The sequence below is a fragment of the Myodes glareolus genome, chromosome 15, assembly GCF_982192425.1.
Source record: "Myodes glareolus chromosome 15, mMyoGla1.1, whole genome shotgun sequence".
In the NCBI taxonomy this organism is placed as follows: Eukaryota; Metazoa; Chordata; class Mammalia; order Rodentia; family Cricetidae; genus Myodes; species Myodes glareolus.
The window spans coordinates 72,462,399-72,480,984 of NC_142040.1; the positions used below are offsets into that span (position 1 = coordinate 72,462,399).

The 18,586-nt window shown below is 43.9% G+C and overlaps 1 protein-coding gene across 1 annotated transcript in view; it reads left to right on the forward strand.

The window, feature by feature from the left end:
* The first annotated feature begins 16,066 nt into the window (after positions 1-16,066).
* LOC125414928 (uncharacterized) overlaps positions 16,067-18,586 on the forward strand; it is a 33,994-nt gene continuing 31,474 nt past the window's right edge. The window contains 1 exon segment of the mRNA XM_087897037.1: positions 16,067-16,162. Within this exon segment, the coding sequence (XP_087753163.1) occupies positions 16,157-16,162 (6 nt within the window). The 5' untranslated portion in view covers positions 16,067-16,156.

An 18,586-nucleotide genomic window follows, 5' to 3' on the forward strand; every position in this document is an offset into this window, starting at 1 on the left:
ACCTAAATAAGAATCAATGGTGTGGTGTACATATTGTAATTTTCCAAATTCTGCAAAGTGGAACACTTCCTTCTGCCATATCTCATTCATTATTCAAGTCTTGACTTCACATATTCTATCATATATTTTATGACTTATTAATTCTGAACCTTGCTGCATTTAAACTTAGGCTTACCCTTTTTTCTGCCTTTTAGACAGGCCATAAAATTGTTTACTAAAGAACTTAGTATTTGAATTTAGGAATCTTCAGTATAAGAATTCAAATGAAGGCTGCATTCTCTTGAGACATTCAATGAACCATTGTAATTCAAAGCGATATTAATGAGTCACCAATTATTTCTGCATTTTATTAGGTTAGGTGCAGCGCAAATTCTAATAGGCCTTAATAATAAAAACCTTGAGTCAAATATTATAGGGGAAAGTTGAAAGATAAAAGAAGCAAAACAGCCAACCGATAAAGAGATTTTTATCTCTGCCATGGCTCAGACCAAAGGGGTGATCCTGTCCTCAGACTAACTGACTGCCTGCTGTTCAGCACTCCTGCCTCCACCTTCCTAGTGCTAGGAGTAAGGCATGTGATCACAAGAACTGGAAACAGAGGAGTGAGCTCTGTATCTCTTTTATACTTGTTCGACCTCATATAGTCCAGGGCAGCCTTGAACTCACAGAGGTCCATCTGCCTCAACCTCCAAAGTGTTATGATGTGGGATTTCCCTCCGTATGCTGTGACTGCCATTGGTTAATAAAGAAGATGTCTTAGACCTGCACAAGGCAGAACATAGGTAGATGGGGAAACCTAAACTGAATGCTGGAAGAAGGAAGACAGATTCAGGAGAAGTCATGGGGCTGCCATCACCAGAGACAGACATGTTGTAACCTTGCCGGTAGGCCACAAGCATTGTGGTAAAATATAAAATAATATTAGGTGGGTTAATTCTAGATCTAAGTGCTATCTAGAAATACGTTTAACTAATTGGCCAAGCAGTGATTTAACTAATACAGTTTCTGTGTGGTTATTTCAGGGATGAGCAGTCAGGAACTAACAAGAGGCCTCCTAAAACAAATTGGCACCCAATATGGTATGACGTGGGAGGTATTCCCCTCTGTATGCCCTGAATACCATTAGTTAATAAAGAAATGGCTTTGAACCTAGAGCAGAGCAGACAAGAGCATAGCTAGGCAAGGAAAATTAAACTGAATGCTGGAAGAAAGAAGGCAGAGCCAAGGGGAAGTCATTTAGCCCCGCCAGAGACAGATGCCATAACTTTACCCAGTAAGCCACAACCTCGTGGCGATACACAGATTAATACAAATGGGTTGAATTAATATGTAAGAGCTAGCCAATAAGAAATTAGAGCTAATAGGCCAAGCAGTGATTTAATTAACACAGTTTCTGTGTGATTATTTCAAAAGTCTGGGTGGCCAGAAAACAAACAAGCAGCCTCCTACTACAGTGTTGGGATTAAAGGCATGTACTACCACTGTCTGTCCTGTATGGCTAACTAGTGTGGCAGACGGGATTAAGGGAGTGTGCCACCACTGCCCTTATGACCGACTTGTGTGCCTAGCTTCAAAGTCTCATTTTCAGGCAAGCTTTGATTGTTAGATCATAAACAACATATCACCACAGGCTCTTTTTTTAATTTTTATTTTAAAGATGTGTCCTCTATTGGGATTATGCAGTTATTTCAGGTTTATTTTTCCATGCTTTGTTAGTGGTGTTAAAGTGGCCCATTTTAAAGAAAGTTCATTTTGTTTCTGAGAAAATATGTATTCTGAGAAAAATATGTATTCCTTACTTCTCTGGTGTATTATTCTGTGGACATCTTTTAAATCCCATTAATATTTGCAATTTTTATCTCTTAGGATTTGTTGTACATATTTTTATTGAGAGACCTTATCTAGAAATGACAGTGCAGCATTGAAGTGTCCTGTTATTACTGTGCCTGAACAATGTGAACTTCTATACCTCTCAGTGTTATCTAGATACAACTGGAGACCTCAATATTGGGTGTATACATATTTGTAATAGTTATGTCCTGTGTCTACATATGTAGAGGTTTTCTTCATTTCTTCTGTTTTGTTTTGCCTTAATTGCTAATGAAAAGTCAATTCAGTTGCATTTAAAGTGTATATAGAAATGGGTAAAAACAGGCAAAAAGATGAATGTTCATAATTCCTCTATTGTAGTCATGGCAATACCAAGTATAGGATAAAAGGCACGTTTGGCCCCATCTCATCTCATCTCTAATGAGATCTCCTTTCTCTTCCCTGAGTTGACACTGAAGCAAAGATCCTAAGCCATCAGCAGGGAAGATGCTGGGAAAGCCTTCTCTCTTTCCTCTCATTATGCCTTCATATTCAGTGATATTATTCTGCGTATTTTCAACAGCCAAAGTGATGGATTAAAATCACAACTGCAATGGGTCAGGTGGGGGATCTTGTCAAAAGCCATATTGACTTCATTTCATTTTTTAGAAATTGTATCATCTATCCATATATATCATGTTTTGATCAAATCCCTTCCCCATTTCTACCATAAAAATTACTGCTCATTCCTACCACCAGTTTTTATACAAACTCCGACATCCTTTTATCAGGAGTCAGAGTCCATTTACGGCTAAGGATTTGAGCTGAGGTCTAGGACATCTGACTGAAGGACAGGAAGCTCCTCAGGCTGCCTCTTGGTCCTGTACAATCCATTGCCAATACCTCCTCAGCTAAGTCTTGTACTTAATAAGCATTGCACAATTCCATGCATGTGGTTTCTTTTTTACTTTTCTGCAGTTCTTGAACATGTAGACACCGCTGCTTTGAGTTTCTGCATGTGATAACTCTGCCGTTTCCTGCGATTACCGCTTAGCTGCATACACCAAGTAACTCTGGCTCTTCTAACCTTTCCATTGTACCCACCTCATTGGAAAACTTTGATTTTCTGATATGACATAAGAATCCTATGCATATTAAATAACTATAAGTTTCTGTCATAATCAACACTTGCTGGGGAATTTAGTTTTCATGATAGAGTTAAGAAGTTGTCTACTCTGTGGGTAAGAAACTGGCAAGTTCATTAATGCATCTGTAGCCAGAATGATGGTCTTAGGCTTTCCCGTAGATATAATGACCTAGCCAGGCACAGGTTTATGTGCTTACTAACACTACCAGGAAGGAGTAGGAGCTGCTGCCATGGTTTTGAATTGAATCAGAAAAATGGTTGGTATTCTGTGGGTACACAAACCATGACTGATGTTCCATCACATTTCCGAGTGCTTGTGTAAAAACTTCAAGAAACCAAGACAGAAGTTTTTTATCTCAGTTTCTTCAAAAACATTATTACATTTCTTGAATTGTTCTTGGATTATGCTTTCTTGTTCTTCCCATGTGTTGCAGATAGAAGTGAGTTTACTTCCAATTTTTCATTAAACTGGATATTGGTTTTTCTTTATGAGCTTTATGGAAAAAGAACTTGTTGGCCACATAACATTGTCAGGCTGATTGTTTAGTTTACTCATGTGACTCCTCCTAACCCTCAGAATATAAATTGTCTGATGCTCAGAGTAAGGCTGTCTATCACATGAGACACTAGGCCAACTTATTTATCAACTCAAATCTCCCAGGATCTACCACCTCTGCAGTGGTAAACAAGTGGTGCCTGGAATCACTGACCTGGAGTTTGCTAGCAGTGAAGAGAGTGGGGTCTCCCACAGAAGGAGGTAAGTGAGAACATTAGGGCAGAGTCCATAGAAGGCTTTGACTTATGTTGAGCTTGTGTAACATTATTTAATGAAAAGAGAAACACAAGTCAACCCAGTCCCGGGACATGGACAGACCAGGATTGAACCAGCGACCTGACTCAGAGTCAGCGATCTTACCAGAACCGGAGTGGGACTGAACCAGTTACCTAGGAAACGGTAGGGACCGAACAGAAGCCAGGAGCAAATCCAGCCCCTGGAGACAACTCAGTCCTGGGACACTGGCGGATCAGGATTGAGCCAGCAACCAGATCCAGAGTCAATGATCTCCACCAGAACAGGTACAAGGGAGTAACAGCTGAGAGAGTGAGCCAGAGCCAGAGACTACTGAGGGTCCGGTCGTGAATCTGGGACCTTCAAGGGAGTAGACCTAAGCCAACACCCCAGTGGGTCTGGGCAAGAGTCTAGGACCTCCCAGAAACTAGGCCTGAGCCAGGACCTCTGCCAGTCTAGGCATGAGTGAACCTGGGACCTCTGAGGGAATCGGCAGGAACCAGAGATCTCTGTGGGGCCAGGCATGAGTCTAATACCTCAGAGGGAGTAGGCCTGAGCTAGGACTTCTGTGGGTCTGGGCATTGATCTAGGATGTCAAAGGGAATAGGCAGGAACCTGGAACTTCTTCTGGTCCAAGGGTGAGTCCAGGACTTCTGAGGGAGGAAGCAGGTCCACTGCGGTTCCAGGCGCACCCAAGCCTGGGACCTATGAGGCAGTAGACCTGATCCGGTAACCTTTTCAGGTCCAACTCCAACCCAGGGACTTCTGCAGGAGGGAATTCAAACCAGGATTTACAGATACAGGTCAAAGCTGGTAACATAGGCCAAGGTTGCCCTGAGGCAAGGAACTCCGCCCAACTTGGGCAACAAATTTCACAGGAGTGGGACTGAACGAACTAGAGCTACCTAGGACAGAGAAGGCCTGAGGAAACAAGGTCCACCAGGAGCAGAAGCCAAGAGCAAATTCAGTCCCAGGAGCCAACCCAGTCCCAGAACACTGGCGGATCAGGATGGTTACCATCATAAAACTACTTTAAGTTCATTTAGTTTCAGAAAATTTTGAAATATGTAAGATCCTAGGACAATTCAGTCTAATTTCTAAGAGACCAAAGATCAAAATCTAGACTACTATCCTCAGCAAAACTATCCATAGAGTAAAAGGAAAAGGAAAAACTTTCTAGGATACAAATGGGCAAATAGAATTCACGTTGATCAAATTAGTCCAAAAGAGAGCCCTGGAAGCAGGACTTTGGACTGGAGAGAGGACTAAGCTAGCAGGAGACTGTAGAAAGGAAACGAAGGAAGGTCTAATCCCTCACACACAAGGTGTGACTAAGAATACAAAACAAAAAAACAACAACTGAACAACAAAAGGACGGCAGCCACGCACACTCTGAAGTAATAACTTTAAGCAGGCTGGCTAAATGGATTAAAAAAAACAAAATCCATCTTTCTGCTGTTGGAAAGAAATTAATGTTAGTGATAAGAACAGGTACTGCCTTAAAGTGAAAGGATGCAAAAGTAACCAAAGCCCGGTGGTGGTGGGCGCCTTTAATCCCAACACTAGGGAGGCAGAGGCAGGGGTCTCTGAGTTCAAGGGCAGCCTGGTCTAAGAAGTGAGCTTCAGGACAGTCAAGGCTACAAGGAGAAACTGTCCTGAAAAAAAAGTAAAGTAAAAGAAAAGGAAAGGAAAGAAGGAAGGCAGGCAGGCAGGCAGGCAGGAAGGAAGGAAGGAAGGAAGGAAGGAAGGAAGGAAGGAAAGAAGGAAGAAAGGAAGGAAGGGTAACCAAAATGAGTGGGACCAGAAAGCACGAGGAACACCCTCTTTTACGCACCCGAACAGTAGTCCATGTAAATGTGTATACCACTTCTTGTTTGTTTTCTTTGATGACATTGTCAAAATTCAGTGAATTTTACAAGTTGGATTTCATTCAATTTTAAGTGACCCTATAGTTAGAAAAAAAGAGAATATAAAGAAACAATAAAGTATTTACATCAAAATGGCACTGAGCTCTGCTTTTATAACTGAAACAAGAAAGCTATCATGAAGTCAGACATAGAAACATGGTAAGACATTATTTTCTCCTGTTAGTGCAGGAGTGAACATGGGGACCATGCATTAGAAGAGGCAGCAGGAGGTCTGTGTGGCTGACAACAGGAGAAGTGCACAGCTGTGCAGACCATGTATTTGGTGAGGAGGGGGCTTTGGCTCTTTCTATGGACACCATTGAGGTAAGCATGAAATAAAAAATAACAATGTGACAGCTGTTCATTTCTGTATTAACTTTTCCCCTTTTATGTTTTTGGAGCTATGTTTTTAGCCATTTATCAATTGTAATTTTCTTTAAAATATAAAATCCATGTAAAGCTCACGTTCCATGTATGAAGCCAAAATCCACTTACTTGTTTTCAGTCTCAATCCTACTCCCCGTACATCACCAATCTATTCTTTCCAATGTTCTTTTCCTAACTCATGGGTTCAAAGTTGATTGAGCTACCTGATGGAATAAGAAGAAAACACTGCAAATCCCTCAGAAAGACAGAAAGATCCAAATGCTCCCGCTGGAAATGTGTGGTGTGAGTGCTGACCAAGACAAGATGGGCTGGAACAAACCATGTGTAAGGAATCCACAAGATGCTGCTGGGTTGCAGCACCGAGGAAGATGGTGAACGAATGGCAGGTCCATTGAAAAGAACAGCGAGGGCTGGAAACCCAGCCTAGGGGGAGTTTGGTACTCAGCTGTGAGAGGCCTACCTTCGGTTACCAGCAGGGTGGTAGATGGGAGGAAAGGTATGCTGTGCTTGCTCGCTCCCTGCTCACATGTAGAGCAGCAAGGCAGGCTTGAAGGATAGCTTCCAATGTTTGGGCTTGTTCCTCAGGGTACCGAGTGGAACAGCCTTCCAACTCCTAGCCTGTTTCAGTCCAGAACAAGGCACTGAATTCTGACTTGGAAGAGCATTATACATTTGAGTGGTGGATCAAGGTCAGTGAAAACTGACTAGAACCTAGTGGACACGACCCTAAAACATTTCAGCAGTTCTAGTAATTCTATCCCAGGACAGTCACTTGTTGACCAGTCTGATGCCCTGGGTCCTACGCGATGGAAGGAAAGAAACAAATCCCCAGGTGTTCCTCTAGCTTGCACAGGGACAGCATGGTCAGTGGTCCCACCTGTATGCACAGACACAGGGCCGGTCAATCAGCCAATCAACACCATAACTAGCAGTGAAGGGGATGGAAGAGATTCCCGTGACACACCACAGAATGAAGGAGAAACAGATTTCAGGAAGGTGGCTCGGGTCTATCGTTTTAGTTCATAGAAGATGTAGACACAGTACCAAGTGTTCAAGGCAAGCCTCATCTACATAGAGTTCAGGGCTAGCCTGTGGTATGTAAAGACTTCCTTCATAAAAACAAGACAGAGGGAATGTGGAAGACATTATTTTAGGAAGTATGGTCTTTACTCTTACATGAGTCATAAACAGTGACCCATACAAATTAAAAGTTCCAACAGATGCCAGTCTAGACAACCCTCCAGAAATCCACACGGGGCTCAGGAACAGTGGCTCCTGACCCAGCAGATGTTTCTGTAAAGTCCTCACTAGGTTCTCACAGCAGACACAGCTGCTGGGGAAACTGAAGGACCACACATCACCACTGATGGATGAAAAATAACAGCGAGAATACACAAGGGGAGCCTGGGAACTGAAGGCTCCCGGACAGTTGCTCACTAAGATTGGAAGGTGAGGAGGCCACAGAAGGAAAGGCCTGTTCCGGATCTGTTGGGGAGAGCTGCAGTGAAGAGCCTTGGGATCCCTATGCTTTATAAACAATTAGTATCCTCAAAAGTTCCTCTTTCAAAAAAAAAAAAAACCCACAGGCTGAGACAGCTCAGTAGTTAGGAACACAGAGAACCTGAGTTTGATTCCCAGCACTCCACTGTCAGCTCACAGTTATCTCCAACTCCAGTTCCAGGGGACCAGACACCCCTGTCTGGCTTCAATGGACACCGGGCATGCAAGTGGTTCACAGATGTATATACATGAAGGCAAATAATCATAGGGAGGAGGGGAGGAGAAGAAGAAGAAAACAGCAATGGAGATGGCTAAGGGAACCCCAAGTCACAAGTAGAACGAAGTTGCTTAATAGACAACCCGGTATTTTTTATAAATAAATAAATAAATAAATCAGACACTGCCAAAAGCTCCTCGGCAGTGAGACATGAGAAGCCCATCCTCCACTCTTCTTCACCTGTGAGACGGGTGCCAGTTAACAGGGACAATGCCCAGCTCAGAGAACAGCAAGCGCCCTGGGCAGAGTGAAGACGGAGACGTCCTCTCAGGGTACAGGAGCAGCTCCCCAATGGAAGAATTAACTGCAAAGACCACTCCCTACTGCTGCCCAGCACAGACCACCACTGCTCACTCCGGGAACGGTCTGCCATGCCCGGGCCACTCTCCTCGCTGTGGGCTGTCTGTGGGCGGAGGGCAGACGGCCTGAAACCTTGGTCTCATTTAGGTGGGTTCTAAAAGGAAGTATTTCAGGACCCTTGAGACTGAGTTTACTCTATAGGTGAAAGAAACGCAAATCCTTTCTGGACGAGGATCAAAATGCGATTCCCTAAGAATAGCTGAAGATTCACACTCCTTCCTAGTCAGAACACGAAGTAATTTCCCGCCTTTTTCAATGGAAGCTGGTCCTAGACACAGGTCGGGAGCAGCAGAATGGAGAGTGGAAGTCATGAGAACTCTCACACCTCCTCTCTGTGCCTTGGAGATATTTTGTGAGAGGCGCCTAGACAAATCTGCCTGCTCTCCTCGAGTTTAGATCCAACTCACCCACACTGTTCCTGCAGGCTCCTTTTCTCTACTTCGTTTTTCTCGAATATAAGAGTTTATAAACTTTATAAACACGACTACTACACGCCTATAAAGTGCAGCTGGGACCAGAAACTGTACTTTCTTCTCTAGACCACTGAGAATCCTGACTACAGCCATTCAGAGTGAATCCGCTGGTGGCAGCAGGCTTCCGCGGAGGAACTGGACAGTGAGCTCCCGGCACAGCCCCAGGGGCCGGCAGCCAGCCGACCTGCCCTGTCGGGGAGCGAGATCCTGGGAGGACTGGAGCAGCAGGGGACCCACCACCGACCCCATCGCCCTTTCCCAGGCGCGGACCTAAATCCTGACCCCGCGGTGCAGCCTAGGTTCAAAGAGCAAACCCAAAGTGAGCTTCTTCCTGCTTCCCATGGCCCCGTGCCCACTCCTTCCACGATGGACTTACCGGCTGCATGATCCCTCAGGCCGGACGGGCTGCCCGGTACCCTGAACCAACCTGCACTCAGAGATCCAACCCAAGCACGGTAGTAAGAAACGAGTCCAAATTGGTGAGGGAACCGCGTGAGGGTAGAACATGCGGCAGGAAGAAGTCAGAAGGTGCCTCGACTATCCTTGCTTGTGAAGTCGCAATGGATGAAGTCACAATGGGTGAGAGACTGTGACTCTGTGTCATAGAGATTCCAGGAGACGCAGAAGGCCTGTTACCATGGGAAAGAATTGAAACTTGCAGTCTCTGCCGCTAGAGGGAGATACGCTGGGTGTCAGGCTGCTCTTAATATCCTCAGTTTTCAAACATTTATTTGTTACCTTTGGTCACTTTAACCTGTGATTTCACACACAGGTCGGCTTGATATAGAAACTTACTCCAGAGTAAAACACTCCTTTTGACTCTTTTTACTTTGAGATAATTATAAGAAATGCACATGGAAAGTCACTGCTAAGCCTTTGAAATGAAATATGAGCAGAAGCGTATTGGCCACCAGGTGGCTGCCTCTTACGATCGGAGGCCCACGGATGACAATTCCAAGGCACGTCTTAACTCCAGAGTGAGTTCAAGGTGGACCTGGGAAATTTAAGAAAGCCTTGGACATGCGGGGAAATGGTGGCGCAAACAGGTGGCTCTTTGTGAGTTCAAGACCAGCCTGGTCTACAGTGTGAGTTCCAGGACCACCTGGAAAAGCTACGCAGAGAAACCCTGTGTCAGAAAAAGAAGAAAGAAAGAAAGAAAGAAAGAAAGAAAGAGAGAGAGAGAGAGAGAGAGAGAGAGAGAGAGAGAGAGAGAGAGAGAGAGAAAGAAAGAAAGAAAGAAAGAAAGAAAGAAAGAAAGAAGAAGAAAGAAAGAGGGAGGGAGGGAGGGAGGGAGGGAGGGAGGGAGGGAGGGAGGGAGGGAAAGGAGGAAAGAAACACAAAGAAAGCAAACAAGCTTTGTATTGAAATTAAAAGAACAAAAAGGAATGAGAGGTAGCTGGGTACTGGGGCAGGTTCTGTGAAGTCGGGGGATCCTGGGTTTTAGCGCACAACACTAAAATCAGGATTGTGTCTTCAGGGGCATCAGGCTCTCTGACTGCCAGGTTGGCCTGTTTGTTTTCCTGACACAAACTCACTCACCCTTGACTCTTTTTATGAGCCTGGCAGTGGATCAGTGCCACAGCTGGGGGCACAGACACTTCTAAAAGCTGAAGATCTCTGTTTTAACTTCTTCATCCCCTGAGGTAAGCAGTCCCCTTTCTTGGTATATGGCTGCTCTGTCTCTTGATGTGAGGGGCTAGTACCTCTGTTGGAAGTTTCTGCTCCCATAAGTAATTGGGGACTGTCTTGTTCTTTAAGTTCAGCCATGAAGAGAAATTTTTTTTTTTTAGTTTCTATGCAATCATGGGGCAACTTTTCCTCCTCTTCAGGCAAGTATATGGAATGATAACATAGCTGTCATCGTCTTGGATGAGGGGAGGGCCTGGCATTTCCCTTAGTTGGCACGTTGGGATGGGCTCACCCCTGGAAGACAGTGGACCTGAGACAGACAGAGCTGGTCAGCTGAATTAGGTTGCATTGCATCAGAGCAGATGTAACTGGAGTGGCAGAACCAGGCGGTCATGTGACTGCCTTGGAGCTGGTAGGGAGGCAGCATCACAGGTAAAAGTTCATCCTCTGGAGAAGCTAATGTGGGTGCTTCTTTGGTGTCTTCAGGTTTAACAGTTTTTGCAGTAATATGGTCTGGTGCTGGAAGTTCCAGTATCTGGTATCAAAGCCACCCCAGAAGGTCTTGGGCCAATGACATCTGGTCTTGAGCCAACAGACAGTATGAATCAATATGGGAACTGGTCTGTATGGCCAGGTGGTCCCACCCAGATGTCTCAGACACTGTTGAACAGAGTCAAATCTAGAGTTCCCTCAGATGGCCAGCCAGCATCAATGGAAGGATAACTGTCTTTTATTTGGAGGACTTCATCTCTATTCTATAGTCAACAGTAAACTCTCTTTTAAAAGTGTGAAGCATGGCTTGTAGGACTGTGTGTGTGTGTGTCAATCAGGACGGTGCAGACTTCGTGACGGGAAGAGTTTCCATCCATGAGTTAAGGGGATTTATGTACGCTTAGCCCAATGTGGTACATAGGGCTATGTATCCTCATGCTATGTCACTTCCTATTGCTGGAGGTGAGTGCCGGTTCAGGTAAAAAGACTGCAGCGGAATCATAGATCAAGACTTCATCCGATCCCATAGGCAAAGAACTGTGGGACCATTACAAGCATTTAAACTCATTCACCATTTCCTCGTTACTGTTTTTTAAACCCCTAGTCTCTGTCTCTGGAGACCAATACCAGTGCCTCCACATTCCTTTGAGGCTTTGCCTTAGAGACCAGTGCCACCTTGGTATCCCATCACAGCTTGGATGCAGTCTCCTGAGGAGTGATGAAGTCTGCACTGGCTTTTCCTCGTGGTAGGTCTTTCTTGTTGGACTTTCTTTGGACCACCAGCCCCCAGAGGATGACAGAGACTTGTTATTAATTATGGATGCTTGGTCTTAGCTTAGGCGTGTTCACAGCTAGCTCTTATAACTTAGATGAACCCATTTCTATTAATCTACATCTTGTCATGAGACTCTTTACCTCCTCTCCATGCTGTTCATCAAAGTTTATCCTGATGATTTGAATTTGAATTTCAGTGGAGTCTGTTTTAACCAGAGCTTTACTAATTTAGGTTCTCTCTCTTTCATTTTTTTTTCTCTCCCTCATCCCCACTTTGTTGAGTTTGGCTAAAGATTGAACTTGTTAAACTTATAAAAGAACCAACTATTTGATTAATTCTTTTTTTTCTCTAAGATTTGTTTAGCCTACATGCCAGAAGAGGGCACCAGATCTCATTATAGGTGATTGTAATTGTGATACCAATTGTGATAATTGGTAGCTGGGAATTGAAATCAGAACCTCTAGAAGAACAGCCAGTGCTCTTAACCTCTGAGTCATCTCTCCAGGCCTGATTAATTCTTTATATTGATATTCAAGCCTATACTTTATGAATTATATCCTTATTTTTATTGTTCTTTTATTATTTTTTAGTTCTCATTGACTCTGTATTTAAGTTTTTCTTTTTTTCTTTTGTTTTTGTTTTGGTTTCTCAAGAAAGGTTTTCTCTGTGTAAATCTGGCTGTCCTGGAACTCACTTTGTAGACCAGGCTGGTCCCAAACTCACAGAGATCTGCATGTGTCTGCCTCCCAAGTGCTGGGACTAATGGCTTATGTCACTGCTGCCCCCATTTTTCCCCATATTTGAATTGCATGATTAGATTGCTTACTAGAGAACTCTAATATTTAAATTAAGAAGTTTTCAGTATAACAGTTACACCTGGGACTGACTTCTCTGAATTTTTCAATGAACCATTAGTCATTCAAAAGTATATTCTTTAGTCACCAATTTCTGCATTTTCCAAGGTTTCTCTCTTTTTATTTCTATTTTAAACCAGGGTCCTCCCATAGGATGTACAGGGTTACCTCACTTTTTTCTATGTATAAAAAACTTGGTTTTGGGCCTGTACTGAAGTCCATTTTAAAGATAGTTCCTGTGCCTCTGAGAAGAATGGGTATTCCCTATTTTTCAGTTGTAATATTCTGTGGTCATAGTTTAAGTGTATACAATATTTGGAAATTATCTCTTGGGATTCCTTGCACATGTTTTGTAATTTAGGGAAGCTATCTAGAAATGACAATGCAGTCTTGAAGTGTCCCGTTTTTATTGTGTTTGAACGTGAACTTTCATGCTTTTCAGTTATCTTTATAAAATCAGAGACCTCGTGATTTGATGTAAAAATACTTGCGATAGTTATGTCACGTTTGTCCGTATGTGGAGCTCCTCTTCGTTTACTCTGACTACTTGCTTTAACTGGTAATAAGTGTCAATCCAGTCATATTTAATATGTATGCAGAAGGAAAGAAAGGGATGTTAGAAAAGTCAGCTGTTCATAATTCCTCTCTTATAGTCATGCAAAACCAAGAAGTACATGCAGGGTGAGTTTGGCCCCATCTTATCTCGCCTCCAGTGAACCATCTACTCTTTCTTCCCTGAGCTAACACTGAAGCAGAGATCCTAAGCCATCAGCTCCTGAGACGCTGAGGGCTTCTGCTCCCTTGCCTGCTCATCATTCCCCTGTAGTCAGATACTATCCCTCTGCGAGCTTGCAACACCCAAAATCATGGACTGAAATCTCAATGACTAGGTCAGGTTTGAATATTCTCAAAAGTCGTATTATACTTAGTTTACGTATTTTTTATTTTTCAAAATTTCATATAGGTATAAAAGGTGTTTTGGTCAAATCTCCTCCCCATTCCTTCCTTGTAACTTACTCCCTATTCCTACCTTTGTTTTCTCTACAAACTCCATCACGTTTCCTTAAAAATGCAGAGTCCTTTTACTGCTAAGGTTGTGAGCCAAGATGTAGGACTGAAGGACAGGAAGCTCCTCAGACTGCTCCACTAGCTCCCCTGCCATCCATTACCAATACCTCGTCAGCTTGGCGAGGAGCTTTGGAAGCACTGCACTATCGAATACGGGTGTTTTGTTGACTCTTCTGCAGATCTTGTGCTTGTAGTCACAAGCACTGGGAGTTTACGCTTGTGACCACCCAGACAATCTCTGCACGGACCGCAGAGCTGCTGCACATGCCTACTGTTTCTGGCTCTTACACCCCTTCCACTGTATCCACCTTGAGGATTGCTAGGCCTTGAGTGTCAGATATGGCATAGGTATCTCAGTTAGAGCTAAGCACACAGCGATCTGCTATCCATGCATTTTCACCAGCTATAAGTCTGTGTTTATACCAACTACTGCAGAATTAATTTTTTTCTGATGTGGATTAACTGTTGGGAGACCTTGTTGGTCAGAAGTTGCAGTCTCCTGGCAGCTTACTTCAAGCTCTAGCAACATGGTGGACTCATTCCCCAGCGAAGCATCCTGCCCTCTACCTGCTCCTATTTAGAGGACATCCCTAGAGGTCTGAATGCCTGATTTACCTCAAAGATGACTTTTGACATTGTTCCCTGACAAAGCTCCCCCTCCCCGCCTCCCACCCTGTGGAGCACATGGTAATTGAGTAACATGCTCTAGCTAATTCATAGAACCATGCTGCCACTAACCCAGCTTTATGATAGGAGTATGCCACTTAATGCAAACTAGGGTTGTCCCCAGGCTTCCCCATCCTGTGTGTTTTCTATACTCTGAAATAAGTTGTGTTGTCTCACTGAAGTCAGCTCCTGCAGTGCTCTCTCCATCACACCCACAGCCGACCCTGTTCCCCGCCTCTGCTCCCTCCCTCCTTGCTGGTGGTGGCTGATGAACCCGAGGAAGAAGGGGAACCACGGCCTACTGTGCGGGTATGACCTTGGGACAGTTCATCAGTTTGCACAGTACCACACATAGCAGTAGGCTCTGCCCTAGCCCAGCACAGGCTTAGGAGCCAACTCACACTACCAAATACAATCATCTACTGCGGTGACTTTCAATCCAGTCCAAACACGGGCAGGGATTCTCATGAACTGTGCCATGAATTCACTACTGGAACATGTTGCTCAGACATGATTTGATTTTATACCCGTGTTCACAACTGGGGAAAACTGCTTATTACACTTCTCTGATTAGATAGTGAGGGCATTTCAACCCCAAATTCTTCCAGTCCATGCACATAATATGTATTACAATCCATTTGTGTCTTGTTTGGTTCTTTCATCAATATTTTATAATTTCCATCTTGCCAGTTTTTCACTATCTTAGTTTAATTTATTTGAATGTATTATTCTTGGTACTCCCAGGTATGGGATATCTCCTTGATTTTATTGTGAGACATGTTGCTATTCTGAAAACAATTGAAATTATTTCATATTTTTTATGTAAATTTTTATATCCTGAAATTTCTGAATTATTATTCATAAATGGGTGTTTACTGAATATAGAAAAATGTCATGTGTGAAAGTGAATAATCTTACTTCCCTACTCTTGATTTGGGCACATTTGATTTCTATTTATTTCATGCAAATTCTAGATTATCCTTGGTGCTCTGTAGAAAAGCATAGATTAGACTGGACATCCTCATGTTGGATCCCTGAGGATAGTACAGCATTTTCTGCTCGTGGTCATGTAAGCTAAAGTTATTTTATTTGCTTTGTTTTGTGTTTAAAATTTGTTTGTCAAGTGGAGATCAGTCCTCTGTCTGATGTGGGGTTGGTGAAGATCTTTTCCCATTCTGTAGGCTGTCATTTTGTCTTGTTGACCATGTCCTTTGCTTTACAGAAGCTTTTCAGTTTCAGGAGGTCCCATTTATTAATTGTTTCTCTCAGTGTCTGTGATACTGGGGTTATATTAAGGAAGTGGTCTCCTGTGTCAATGGGTTCAAGTGTACTTCCTACCTTCTCTTCTATCAGGTTCAGTGTGGCTGTCTTTATGTTGAGGTCTTTGATCCATTTGGACTTGAGTTTTGTGCATGGTGATGGATATGGGTCTATTTTCATTCTTCTACAGGTTGATATCGTTATGCCAGCACCATTTGTTAAATATGCTTTCTTTTTTCCACTGTATATTTTTTGCTTCTTTGTCAAAAATCATGTGCTCGAAGGTGTGTCGGTTAATATCTGGGGCTTTGATTCAGTTTCATTGGTCCTCCTGTCTGTTTTTATGCCTATACCAGGCTGAAGAGGTGTCAATGAACGCTGCATCGTCAGTATGTCTCGTGACACAGCACTTTCCCAGTCATGTTTCCATGTAACAGACACAAACACACATGTGCACAACACCGGGTGCTGCGATCGCAGAAATAAAACAGCCCGAATCTCCTGTGGCTGTCTCTGTGCTCAAGCCTCTTTCCTTCCAAAAATTCACCTGCACGTAGTTGGGCTGAACCCAGGCCCGGTATAAATCATCTTCTATGGGTTCCCGGAAGTCTTTTGTGCTGACTTATGGGAAATGTAGTCCCTACCATTGTGACATCACAAGAAGGGGCTGTGGATACAGAACTTCCGTGTTCAGTCTTTAAACTTAGCTTCTACCCCAAAGTTAGGCGGGTGTCTGCTCAGCACTGGGCTTGGATCCCTGACATGGAGGTCGGTGCAGGGTGCAACGCCGTCCTGCAGATCTGAGGGACTGTGCAAGGTGGCGGGACCGGCGTGGAGGGAGCTGACTTGGGCTGCTTAGCAGGGGGGCGGGAGAAGCTGACCTGGAGGTGCTGTGTTGACCTAGGCTGGGCCACTGACTGAACCTGGGCGCAGGTTTGAGGGGAGAGGGCACCAAGCCAAAACCCTGTGCTATGAGTGTCCAGTCTCCTAGGACGCCCCTACTACCCGAGTCTGCTTGCAGTTCTGGGACTGGAGGGCTGGCTCAGTAGCCAAGGAAAGGAGGTTAGAAAAACAGGATTGCAATGGCAGAGAAGGTCTGTGAATGCTGGTGCCTGAGGATCTGAAGGGAGCTCACTTTTCAGCCTTGCTGGGGAAGCATACCCACCCTAGCTGACCCTCTTCTTCATGGCTATAGTCATAGTTCTCAGGACTTGTAGAATACGTGGGGTTTCTGACCTCTCCTGCATTTAAAGCTGGCCTAGGACTCCAGGTTTGGGTTGGTAAAGTTTTTACAGAGACTGACTGTTTTGTGCTAGTTAAAGGGATGTTAGTCCCAATTCTTTAGAATAAATGATAGTTTTCAGGACAGCTACTCTGAAGTGGAACCCCCTGTACACCCCTTTGACCCAAACTCCAGACTAACACTCGCATGTACCCACAGAATAATCCTGTCAGTGGTGTGATCCTAGCTCTGCTTAGTCGGAGCAATTACCAGTTGTATACGGGAAAGTGAAAAACACTAGACAGTAATTCTGTATCCATGTTTATCTGAGACTGTGTGATGTCAGAAGTTTGGACTCCCTTACAGATGTGAGAGAAGACTTGATGTGATGAGAGTAATGGACCACATGATTGACAGGAGGAGGATTGAGTATGTCTGAAAGATGGGGGGGCGGAGGGACGGCATGGCTGCTCTGGCAGGCTCTGTACATCATCTGCCCACGACATCCTTTTATTCTATCTCTTTATTGGCAGTGTCTAAACTCACTCGCTGAATGTGGCGTCCTGGTCCGCTGATGCTCCCTAAATAGTGCTAGAAAGATTTACCCAAATCTTCCTACCATGTTAGTTACTAGAAGATGTAACTTCCACAGTTTGGAAGGCTGTGGTTCATTGGAGTTCCAAATTTGAGGCTGTTTGCATATTTTGCCACTTTCCAGTCAAACCTTCTGTTGTGTGTTGTCGACTGACTTATGACATTGAAGTCTACTCTTAGGAAATATGGGCTTCAAACCTCCTTGTCCAAGCTCCTGGAATTTTCAGAGAGATTCTAACCATGTATAGAATAATAGACACTTCCTAGTTAATATTGCTAATCTGTAAGGAAAATAGTAACTTATGTGAAGTGGGAAAAGCACACTGCCTTCTACATCAAAACAGCTTCCTTACAATGTAGAGATGATATAACCACATGCTCCCATATACCTACAGGCCCCAAATATTTACGTATGTTTTGAACTGAGCAGATCTGTGATTGAAAGGTGCAGTTGAGTCTCTTCTGTGGTTCATCCCTGTCATCTCTGCATTCAGGGATGAGGTCGTAATCCCACAGTTCAAAGTCATTCTCTGCCTTATGGAAAATTCAAGGTGAGCCTAGGCTACATGAGATCCTGTGTTTTAAAAGGGATTTTTAAAACATAGTTTGTTGGATGTCGTGACTACTGGTTCCTCTCTCTTCTGAGCACCAGCGACCTGACAAAGATCCATCCAACTGACATCTTGGCATTTTTCAAAACTTACACACATGCTTACAGTAATTCTGCTGACTGCATTAGAAGTTTAACAATGATTTCACTAGTGTCCTTTGGTTAATGGCATCACGTGTTGGTGATTACGTGTTTGTTTGCATTTACTGTGTGGGGAAGGATTCTCCTCATTGCCTTGTTTGACTCTTCCTCTGCAGTTGCAGGGAGTATCAATTAACTTTGCATATTCATTTGTTATTTCTTGTCATGACCTCCTCATGATGACTCCAGTTTGATCTGAAATTTTCTGCTCTGACCAGAGACTTCCTCCATTTCCAACTCTGCAGTTGTCCATGACTGATGCAGCTCTCTGTGGCTTACATTCCCACCCATTTCTTTAAAACTTGATACCTTCCCAAGTCCTTACACTATTCATCCTTACTATTCTATTGTGTCTGTAATACTTCTTTATAGTCAGCCAGATCAGTAATCTGGCCCAGCAAATGGTAATGACACACCTGTCCTTCAGGTGTGGTATTGCCACCATCCAGGCAGTAAACTGTGAAAGTGGGATTACTTCCTCTCCCCTGAAAAGGTGTCCAGTCTTCCTTGGTGTGCAGTCCTGCCCTTTCCTCCCAGGCTTTTATCCTGCTTACTGTCAGTGTGAGTGATGATGTGAATGGAGTTACTAGCCTTTACAGACTCTGGTAGTAGCCTGTCATGTTTG